This window comes from Rhincodon typus, chromosome 27, assembly GCF_021869965.1.
Source record: "Rhincodon typus isolate 14 chromosome 27, sRhiTyp1.1, whole genome shotgun sequence".
In the NCBI taxonomy this organism is placed as follows: domain Eukaryota; kingdom Metazoa; phylum Chordata; class Chondrichthyes; order Orectolobiformes; family Rhincodontidae; genus Rhincodon; species Rhincodon typus.
Genome location: NC_063358.1, coordinates 20,483,336 through 20,495,453, shown reverse-complemented (window position 1 = coordinate 20,495,453; position 12,118 = coordinate 20,483,336). Strand labels below are relative to the sequence as shown.

At 38.2% G+C, this 12,118-nt stretch overlaps 1 protein-coding gene across 1 annotated transcript in view; it reads right to left on the bottom strand.

The window, feature by feature from the left end:
- Positions 1-2,038: 2,038 nt before the first annotated feature.
- The window catches only part of LOC109931708 (fibronectin type III domain-containing protein 5), a 68,400-nt gene continuing 58,320 nt past the window's right edge, over positions 2,039-12,118 (bottom strand). The window contains exons 4-5 of the mRNA XM_048612944.1: positions 3,115-3,192; positions 2,039-2,181 (exon numbers count right to left, since the gene is read on the bottom strand). Of these exons, the coding sequence (XP_048468901.1) occupies positions 2,039-2,181; positions 3,115-3,192 (221 nt within the window). The remainder of the gene's footprint in view (positions 2,182-3,114; positions 3,193-12,118) is intronic.

The following is a 12,118-nucleotide window of genomic DNA, read 5'->3' as shown; positions in this document are numbered from 1 at the left end:
CGCAGAATCAGTGGCACATCTTTTTGGATGGTAGAAATTGAACTGGGATGAAAGCAAGGCCCAATTCAGCAAAGGATGGGAAATTTGGCCCTGCATGTTGATTTTTGAGGCTAGCGAATAAAGGCTTTCAAAAGAAGTGACAAAAAGGGAGATTACGACAGGTGTATGGTTAAGAAGGGAAAATTGGCTGTTCAGAAGCTGTTTGCAAGTGGGACACAGGACCAGATGGTGAGTAACACAGTGGAAATAAATTCAATGGAGCCTTCATGGAGATGGGATACTGAGCAGTGTGAAGGATGCAGCTCATGTAGGGGTAGGGGAGTGTTGTGCGTAGGAGCGCAACAATGGAGAAATCAGAGTGAAAAAGAAACATAAGAAATTGGAGCAGATGTAAGCTATTCAATCTTTTGAGTCCACTCTGCCATTCAACATGATCATGGCTGATCCTCCATCTCAACATCTATTTCTTTCTTTAAATATATTCAGTGACTTTGTCCCTGGAGTCTTATGTGGTAGAGAATTCCTCAGGTTTACTTCCCTCTGAGTGCTGACATTTCTCCCCATCTCAGTTTGAAATGGCCAATAGGGTATCCTGAGACTGAGTCCTTGTTCTGGATGCATTGGCCAAGGGAAATTGACTTTACATTCAGAGATACTCCAAGTTGTTCTAAATAGGATCAGCCTTTCTTTTATAATTCTATTCAAGATTTTATTGAAGTTCATCTGCCTTCATGTTATTCATTAAGTGCCATGGAGAGTTTCATTGATTGCATTATGGAAAACAGTGTGAACCATTATATAACTTATTGTCATCCTCGAGGCATTTTCATTAGGTATGTGTGATGGTAAAGTGATTAATGATCCAGCCAAATGCAGCAGTTTGCAATATTAAGGGGAAGATACTGGGTTTGCCTCATTTAGAATTCTTCCCCAGGTCTCCAGGCTTTGCAATAAAGAGAACTAAGAAATGACAGAGAATCACAGGCAAAGTGTGGGTGGATGTGTTTGGTGGAGAATGATTCACCACCCACACCACCAAGAAAACTTTCCAGTTTGTGAGCCAACCAATTTGTTAGAAGCTAACTCAAGCCCATCCCAGGCCTCCACATTGGCATGCCACCTTGCCACATACTGGCCAATCAGAGGCCTGCAGCTTGTGGGGATCCAGCATCAAGAAGAAAAGAGTAGGGCTCTGTGTGGAGGGATCACAAGCAGGTCTGAAGCATGAAATGCATAGATGAGTAGTTGTTAGATGTCATCCTCTTGCCCCCAATATATGCCTCTGAAAGCCCCCAGACTGAAGAAAACAGAAGCTTCCCAACTTCAAGCTGGCAGGCAAAACACCCTTGTTACCCAGTCACAAAAACAGCCACTTTTCTTGTTTGCTGACAGAAAATTATTTAGTGCAGTGGTTTTTTGAGGCCTTTAAATTTCCATTAATTGACTCCTTGAGGCGCTTAATTGCTGGCAAGTTGAGGAAGTCCCAATGGAGCTTCTCAATCTGCAGTTAATTTTCAAGGTGATGAGAAGGGGCTGAGCATTTCTTGAGGGCAACTAACCCAATTATTCTCCCTTTACATTCCCTTTCCATCCAACTGCAGGAAGGGGAAACGGCAGGATATTGATTTAGAAAGAATCTTTCTGTGGAACCGATGGTGCAGGAATTGCAGTTGATGTAATTCTGGCCTAAACAAGAGAAGGGTAATCTGGAGAGTGAGGAACCAGTAATGGGAGATGTGCTTTCAGAGAGGAGCTGTACATGCTGGTACTATAATAACAAAATGTGTTCTTCTGTTCCAATATATAATAGAAAGAAAACAATTTGTGCACGTCAGAGAGTTAAATAATACTCAAACAAATGTTACTTCATTTTATATGGAATAATGGGAATTCCTGAGAAATGCAAGTAATTAGAAATTCACTATTTTGCTACATATAGAAATATTACTTGTTCATTCAGCTGTTGAAAGGATTTCTCTTCCTGTGTACATCGTGGAGTTTAGACATAGTTTGACTTTTTTTGTATGTCAGATAATAGTTATTCTACCTTGCTGCGTAGTAGACCTCCTGTTGGGTGCTCTGGTGTGCTGTACTCTGAAGAGCTCTTGGCTTTGTCCTTATTATTGGTAGGTTCATTGTCCTTGATGATATCATATTGCCTACAAAATAGTGCTATCACACCTGGCAGACAGATGAAAAGCAACATTTCTTAATAAGTATACTTCATATGGATAACAATTCATTGTCTCAATAATTTTTCACCCGTAATGTAAATGTCCCAATGCATTTCCAAGAGGCTGAATGGATTGTAGCTGCAGATGAATTAAAGGTGGAAAGGGAATGCAATGATGTAGATATTGAGAAGTTTTTGAAAATGTAGAAAGAGGAAACAACATTAAACAGAATACCAGTTGTTGGAATATGTTGGTCTAGTGGTATAGAGTAGCTTGCAGATGTAAAGCATGGGGAGATGGTAGAATGATTTATTAAAGAGGTTGAGAATTCTGAATTCAGCTTGTTTGAGATTTCTGAAGGCTGATGAAAAAGGGATTGATGGGGAACAGCATGAGACACAGGCAACAGAATTTAAAGTTCTGGACAAATTTGAAGGTAAATTGCATCATGGGGGACTGACCAGGAGAACACTTCAGAAGTGAAACTTAAAGGTGAAGATGGAATAGATGATTTTGCCACAGAGGTGGGAATAGGAATGAAGTGGGAAATGTGGCCAATTGCCATATAGTCAAGAAGGTACAAGAAAGGGTTAACAGTAGAATCATGTCACCATCGAATAGTAAATGGTGTAACTAGCCCAAGCCTAAAGGACCTATTAATTGTTGGAGTTCAGACTTTGCAGATATAAAATTGTGATTGTATGACCTTTAATTTGATCTCAAATACAGAAATCTATTACTTTTTCTTAATTGGACAATAAAAACTTACTGAATGAAGAGGTTTTGTAGCATTGTTTGCAAAACTCCCAAAATGTGCAAAAATGCTTCTTTTCAATTTGAAATGAAATCGCAACATCTTCTCCCCTCATCATTCTGTTTGGCAGATTAAACAAAAAAAATCATCAAATACCAAGAAAAATGGTGCAGAGCAAATACCCACCTGCCCACATGACGAGCACAACCAAAATAATGATCATCTCGCCTGTCCTTAGTTGTGTATAGTGCTGCTGCACCTCCTCTGTAAGACAGATCAAACAGCTCAGTCAGTGAGAGACATAGGATAACGTTGCGAATCAATTAGTAAAACTATAACTACTGACAAAATATCTCCTACTTTATTAGACTGACTTATTTTACTGTTTCAAATGAACAAATATTTAACAAACCTTTGTAAAAAACAAAACATTGCCTATTGACTGCAGGAAAATACTTGAAATTTTGTAACACTACATTAATTGTAGGTTATAGCATTATACAATATAAACTCTAGACACATTATGATGCATGTAAGGAGAAAAAGTTCTTCTGTGCAGTTGGGGTGTCACAGAATTGGTAAATTACGTACTTGTAAACAGGTTGATTGTTTTGCTGCATTTGCAGCAACAGATGCAGCAAGTCTTCCTCTGTGGTTTGTGGCACATTTATATTTCTCTCCCAATGTCTCCATCCCCCTGCCTCCTCTGTGTTCTTGTCCCTCACCATCTGCTTCCCTTTCCCTAACATTTTCTGCTTCCAAGTTTGTTTCCATCCTTCTCACAATGAGAATGAGTGAGGAAACACTAACAGAGCCAAATTGCTTGTGAGGTGAAACCTGCTTCTTTGGAATTAGGGAGAGAGCTTGGAAATAAGGATTTTAGTAAGAAATAATGGAACAGGTTAGAAGAACAGAGGGGCGGGAGTGGGAAGATAGGATCATATTTTATTCTGTTTTATTATTTTAATGCAGATTTGGATATGTGTACAGAATGATGAAAATGGGTGCCTGTAGAGTAGTTGTCTGTTTAATACTGCTGTAAAGATTGTTTCTATTCAATAAAAGACATATAAGACTAATAAAATGAGTTTAAAGAAAGATATTTTGCCATGTTGATCTTTTGCTAAAGGAATAGAAAGGAGATAATTTAATGGATTAAGTAGATAATTTACTTGGTTCCAGTCATTCCTGACATGGAGCTTAGTTTCTTAGCTGTTATTTAGCTGCGTGCAGTGCCAGGAGTTGCAGCAATGGGAAGTGCAGCACCGTTCGGTCCAACTTGCCCTTGCCAACCAGATATCCCAGATATTCTGTGCTGTACATCTCTATGACTCTATGACCTCCTGTTAACTTACTATTCTTTGTGACTGTTAACTTAAGCCTTCCCCTCCCTTGCCTCCAGAGCTGAACTGCTACTGGGCTTGGCACCAGTGCCAGCTGATTTTAACAAGGCCTCAACCAGGGTATTAACCCCTGCCATCTTAATGGAAACATGGTTTTAGGTGCAATTTGACAGGGGACTACAATGCATCCATCTTCAGGGGTGCGTGCTTGAATCATATAGTCAACATTGCCCCAGTCCTTGGTACAAAACTAATTTGTCAGCCTTGTCCTTGGCTCTGGTCCAAAGCTGTGGAAAATGCCTAGTATATTAAAACATTTATTTCTGCATGCACTCGCAGTCTTCAAAGCTATTGTCCTTGATATTACCTACCTCTGTGGGTGCAGGTGTGGGGTTGGGGTTGGGTGTTGGGGGTGGGGAGGTAGGAGTGGAATTTCACTCCCTCCCTATAAATATCAAAAATCCAATATGAAAAGTCATATGAAAGTGACAAATAAACTACAGCGAGTATATTAATATGGTTGAACAGTTGTAAGTTGGATAAAGTATATTTCATGTTCAAATGATCAACACTGTTAATAGATATCTATTAAAGATGCTGAGCAGCAATGCATCACTAACTTTCTTCTTCCAAATCAAAAATAACCTTGGTTTGCAACCATTGTGGGATAGTATGAATTATGAGATCACTTTCACAAATGAATGCATCAGTGATCACATGTTGTTTAATATTCAACATGCACTACTTATCAAAAACATTGCACCAAATGGAATAAATATTTAAGTAGGTGATAGTGACTTGCCGTCCAGTTTCCCCAACCTCACTTCAGAGAGGATGTCTAATTTGTGCTGTCATAGGGAGGATTTTGACTCAGAGACTTGAGGCATCTTACACTAAATGAGAGGACCTCAATACATGATTGGATTCGAGGATGTGTAATAGTCTTCCACTCTGCATAAGCATTACTGTGTTATGAGGCATAGTCTGGATAGTCTGATTTATATGCAAGCTTTTGAATGCATCAATTCTGTTGAATTCCATCCGAAAGCTGTAAAACTAAAAGAATGCAATTGGAAAAAAAATTAATTCATGAACAAATATGTAAATTATCTGCAGTGATAATAGCATATCAACGTTAGCATGCCATATGACACAATGAGAAAGGAAAGAATTTCCTCCAGCAAAATTTCACTGGAAAAGTACTCACAGGAGTGCAGCACAATCTATTGTACATTGCTAAATTGTTTGTATGCACTCAACAAGAAATACTAATGAATGTCAAACTACCATTTGAAGGTTTTCAACAGAGGATTCTCACATCACAGTTTGACAATTTAAACAGCCTACTAAAGGATTAGATGTCTTTGATGTAGGGTCTATTAGAAGTTTGTCTATTTTCATAAGTGATTGATTACTTGAAGAAGTTTAAAAGCTTTGAAAGGGTTTCTTGAATGGGAGTTCTTTTCACTGCCAAGTGGGCAAAAGTGATAGCTGTTTTACATTGTTAGCAGGTTTTTTTTTCTTTATCTCCATGTGACACCTGAAATCAGCATATGATGGATAGTGGACTGTGGAGGTGGATGAATTAGCATGGGGTGACAAGTCATGAAGCACCATGAGGGGGCAGTGGAGGTGAGTGGGGAGCATGAGTTGTTATAGAGGCATGTGGGTGGGAACTTGAGTTGACATGCAAGTGACATAGAAGTATGAAGGGGCAAGAAATAGTATGAGGAGGATGAGGGCTAGTGGGCTTAACAGGATTCATTTATCTCTCCAAAATCTGCTTCTGCTGTTGACAGCCCAACTCAATCCTGCCCATTTTCCTTGAGTGAAAATAGAGTCTAATAGGGGCCTTTCAACTGAGGTGGCTCTGCCATGTCAGGATATTTCCAGATACGATTCTGGAAATCAGGAGCCAAAATCCTGGCCTGGAGTATCTGTTGTGGTCAGTGATTCACAGGTTAGAATTAAGAGATGACCAGTTGATTATTTAACATGTTGAACATTGTAGCCAATGCAGTAGCACTGACATTGGTCGTTTACCAGTCAATTTTAATAATGTTAGCTTCGTGAGCTAAAGAAACTCTTTTGTCCTGATGCCTTTCAACAATGAATCGCTGGCTAGTTTGCTTCTAGCACTTTGAATAAGAGAGGGTATTTCTCCTTACCTCCATTGCAGTGGTGTTTAATGGCAGTTCTGAAGGTTGTGACATTCACAGTACACTGGTCCAAACATTAGGATATCAGGCCATTACACACATAGGTAAGCGTTATAGTTGGTTTTAAACACTTCTGCAAGAGGTGGTTTTCTGCTGAGGAGGGGTTGGCAGTGGTGGTGAGGGGTGGGGTGAAGTGGGGAGTGGGGAGTGGGTGGTTGGTCAGCACCTCCTCATAATATCTTCCCGTTAATTTTCTCTCGGTTTGAAATTTCTTTGACATTTGGATGCAGCATTCCATAGGTCCCATAGAGGACTTTGCCTGACAGCAACTGAATTTACATTCACAGTCATTTTTCAGTGGCAGACATCTTTTAAATAACATTAAACAGCTAACTATGTCGATGGTACTTTGGGATTCTGATCTGTCAGCATGCCACTTCCCCGGCAGGACAAATGCATTCATGCACGAAATTGAAAAACAAGTTGAACATAAAGACACACACACATACACACACACCCGGACAAGATGTCTGCAATCACAGATGTGATTTCCCAGCAATGTGGTTGAGTTTTTAATGGTACAATTAGGGTGGGCGAGTTCAAAGCCACAGTGGTATATTTGTTAAGGTGACAGGAAAAAGGTTTTGAAAAGGACATGAGGGGCAATGTTTTTACAGAGTGATTTGTGTGTCGAATGAACTTGCAGAGGAAATGATGGATGCAGGTGCAGTTATAACATTTAAAAGACATTTGGATAGATATATGAATAGGAAAGGTTTGGAGGGATATGGGCCAAACACAGGCAAGTGGGACTAGTTTAGTTTGGGAACATGGACAGTGCGTGAATTGCAGGGACAAGCACTAACAGAATAACGTGGCATTCTGTGTCTTAAACCTTTGCACAAAACCTGAAGAATTGTAGTCAGTGTACCTGTAGTCTCCTTGTATCCATTTTGGACATATACTTCAAAGTGATTGAGAGCCATTAACAATCCAAACGTTTCCTTCCCTACTGTGGAGTACAGTTCCTAATGTTTGTGTAGTTTTTTTGGACAAGTACCCAGTTGGTCTCTCTATTTGAGATTAATCTTCCTGAAGAAGGACAGCCCCTACCCTGATGTCACTCACATCAATGGTTACTTTAAATGCTTGCTTCAACTTTGGAGCTACAGCACAAGATCGGTTCATACTACTTTTGCTTCTTCCTATGATAACTCTGTCAGCGTGGTTACTATGCTAAAGTTTAGGACCACTGCACATGAATTGATTTTCAACTGATGAGGTGCTTTTTTCTACCCTTCTGATCATTTTAACTTTCCAGCTAAAGGGCAACACTTCCCACAAGAAAATTTCAAACCCTCCTGCACTTGAGAATATGTCACAGTAATTTACATGAGAAGCATGACTAAAAGCAACAATTTTCATCTTGCTGGCATCTGTCCATGATAGAAATTTCAAACACAATGCTCCTTTAAAATTTTTTTCAATGTTTTCTTCGCCTGAATAATATCTTCCATCTTGGGATTTTTCAAAATTGTACTCCATTCCAGTATTTCAAAATTGACATCTGGCCTTGTTAGGGTGCCTAGCCAACTCAGCTATCCAATTAGACCTCCATTCCTTCATTTCAATTTTGGAAGCTGCTGCATCTTTTTCTGATGTCCTATTAGACTAATAGCAATTGGGCTAATATTTTCCAAATAATATTGCTGACGTAAAGTGACATTTGTTCCATCTTGCCTAGTTTCCAAGTCAATGTACTTAAAAGCACAGAAGTCTGACTTCCAATTTTGAATTTGGCCTCAAGTCCGTTTGTCGCAACATTTGCAAATTCTCTGCTCCCACTGCACAAAATTTCATCTTGATGATTCATAAAGATGTCTGAAGTTGGCACTCAGTGTCAGTAACACATAGAAGGTTCTTTTTTAAACTGAAGACAGCCCAATTTTAATAACACAGATTTTACGATGAAAAAGCAAACTCTGGAGGCATCATTCAGGCCATATGCACATTTCTTTAAATTCCAGAATGTCGTCATTGCATCTGATGTGTCTTTTGGACAGTGAAGAAAAACTTCCCTCTTGAGTTGATCTCCTTACAAAAATGCAGCTTCAGCACCAATTGATCTACACACCCAAATATTTGTTGCTGATAAAGCCAAGAAATTTTTCAAAGTTGCTTTTCTTGCCATGAGTGAATCTACTTTAGTCTTGATCCCGAAGTTTTACTTTATCCTCATAATTCCAAAAAGGAGATATGTTTTCTGTGCATATCAGCTTATGTGAGACGGCTGTTTCTCCCCTATTTTGCACCTCAGTGCACATCACAAACTTTCTCCAGCTTTGTAGTGCTTGTTGTTTGGTATCTTTTACTAATTTGTCTTCTAGTTTGTTCATGGCTCTAAACATTTCCTGATTAATTGAGCTTTTGCTGCTGTTGGTATCTTGCCTTCTACCTCTTTCCAGATGCTTCTGTTTGACATTCCGCTCCTGTTAAAAGGATTTTTTTCAATGGTTCATGATCTCTTTTCACGAGGAGTGTTCACTCCTGAACACATTTTTTGACATTACACTGTTTTCTTACCTGCAATTTATATTCCATGTTTATTATAATGGAGGGAATGGAGGTACCTGGGAAAAGTTATTGGTAAAGATGGAAAAATAATAATTTGTGCAGTAAAGGAACCAGATTATTCCGGTGCATTCTTCAAGCCTGCCTGGTATGAATTAAAAATTTACAGATTCTGAAAGAGTTATAGAAAATAGAGTAGAGCTAGATACCTCTCAGATCCACATGTTACACAGCTATGAGGATCAAACTGTCACGATTGACATGAATATTTCATGTTCCTGATCCATGGGCCTAACCTTCTGCCCTCATTCAACTTTTATACATTCCAGTGGACTTTCCTATTCTACTTATAATTACTGCATTGACTTATCCCTTCTAGTTAATATTTTACTTCATTATCCACTTTTGGTAGCTGTCCTTTGGGATCAATTACTACCTTGACGACTGCAACTGATCTGTTTGTCATTAGGTAAACTCAATTGTAGCAGTTTGATCCTCATAGCTATGTAACATATGGATCTGAGAGGTACCTTGCTCCTCTCTATTTTCTATACTTTTTCATAATCTGTAAATTTTTAATTCATACCATGCAATCTTGAAGAATACACCTGGATAGTTGGTTCCTTTGTTGTACACTTATTTTTTCATCTTTATGCCTAACTTTCCCAGATCTCTCCATTCCCTCCTTTTAAAATAAATCATATTTCCCATATTGAAACTGGTTTCTGATGGCCTTACCTTGTATGTTAAGGCTTGCCAAATTCTTTGAGATTTTGGCTTTTATGATAACTGCATGCAGTGCATTCAAATGCTCTGAAAAAGCAGAACTAATTGTAACACCTTCCTGAGTTGGAGACTGTTCACTTAATACTGATGGAACTTTAGGATTCCTACCACAAAATAACTGATGTGCACTATATCCTCCACCAGCTGCAACGAGTTATACAAACAAGAAATAAGAGTAGGTTACTCAGCCCTTCAAACCTGCTCTGCCATTCTGTAAGATCATAGCTGATTTGATTTTAACTTCTCTCTGCATCCTTGCATATCTGTGATAATCTTACATCCATTGGTAATCAAGAATCTATCCATCTCTGACTTAAAAATATTTGAAGATGCTGCATCCACTGCCTTTTGAGATGAGTAATTCCCAAAGACTCTCAACTCAGTAAATGTTTACTCATCTCGGTCTTAAATGGGTGACCCTCTCATACTTAAACCATGATTCCTAGTTCTAGATTCTCTCACAAGAGAAAACCTCCTTTCAACATCTAGCTGGAGAAGACCACACTGGATTTCAGGGGTTTATAGTATGTACGTTTAAGCAAGTACAGATGATAACATAGTTTGGCTTATCTGCCAAACTTTTACAAACTATTTTGTGTATTACTGCATGGTTCATTTCACATAACCCATTGGCAAAAGGACCTGCTGCTGCTGGATTCATGATTATTACGTTCATATTCACACACATAGATCTGAAGTCGTCAATAGAATACACCCCCTACTATCAGTGAGAAACCCAGTCGGCAGTCCAAATCCAGTCCCTATACACTTTTCCATTACCTTATCCATAATTATTTTCTCATCTGTACAATATATTATTGTTGACTGACAAACTGTGGCTAAATCTACAAAATGAAATTTTTTAACTTTATCCCGTACCTATAAATCCACTGCTACTACCTCATTCAAATCTCTTGTTATAAGCTATGACAATGTTTTTTGATTTTTTTTTAACAAATCCCACACTTTTCACTTATCTCTTCCATAAACTTGTCATACTCCACATCCCTTATTCATGCATCCTTTACTAAAATGTTTAAATTTGAAAGGATAGTTAGGCAAATTGCCTCTGTAATTTTAATACATTTGACATTTTATCTTCTGAATTTTCACCCCCTAACATTAAAAACACTTCTTAAGTTTTTTAACTGGACAGATTGTGTACCATTTAAGAAGTCCAATAGTATCTCAATTGTGTAGATTGCAAATTTCCTGATGTTCCAAATAGATTACCTTTGTCATTTCCTAAATCTACTTTAATCTGTGCTTTTTTTCATTGATGGCCGAGTTAATAGCAAATGTATTTCACTGGACACTGCATCCATGATAATAAAATAATTGTTTCTGGTTATTTTGCAAGTAATAACCAATCTTTTCAAAGATTTTTTTGTGTTATCATGCCGACACCTGAAACTGGTGGAACTCTCAAATTCTTTCACTTTTTCCTGACCATCTTAGCAGGTCTATTTCAGACACTGCAGACATAAATCCATTCTCTAATACTGTATAATTGAAAGAGTCCACAACCAACATACTAACTACTGGGCTGAAACATCTGGTGACCAATAAAATGTCCTCTCTTTGATCTGTATCTCCATCTTCCACCTCCAAATTTTTCATTTCATTTTAGTTCAAATACTTCATTATATCTTTGGGACAGTTTGTGAACTGCACCAGAATCATGATTGACTACATCCTCAACATTCCTGGAGTTCATTCACTTATTGTAAATCCCAAAATTATTTTCTCTTAGAATTATTAATTATAGTTTCCAACATTGCTGGAGTACATTCACTTATTGTAAATCTCAAAATTATTTTCTTTGAGAATTATTAATATAATTTCCAATCTCATTTCTATTTGTTACTGTTCTCATTTCATGCTGTCAGTTGTGACCTATGTTAGACAATCTCACTAATGTGTTACCATTGTGTCCCTCATTTTCTGTCATATCGCTGATAGCCCCCTTTGAATGCAATTGGAAAGGACTGCTAAGTGTTTTTTCAGTGCTGCAGCATGTGCTGTAAAAGTGTGTCTATCTACAAATTTGACGCCCATCAAAACTAAAAATCTGTCCACACTTGATACCTTGATACTTTGGCACAGTTTAATTACTTAAATGCCAGAAAGAAAAACACATTGCTGGAGAAACCAAGCATGTCTGGCAGCATCCGTGGGGAGAAATCGGAGTTAACATTTTGGGTTCAGTTACCCTTCTTCAAAACTTAAATGCCAGCGTGATTGTAGAATTTCAAAATAAATTCCAATTCTAATTTCTGCAGCCTTACATACAACATCTGAATTCCATTCTGTACACTTGCGTGGAACTAT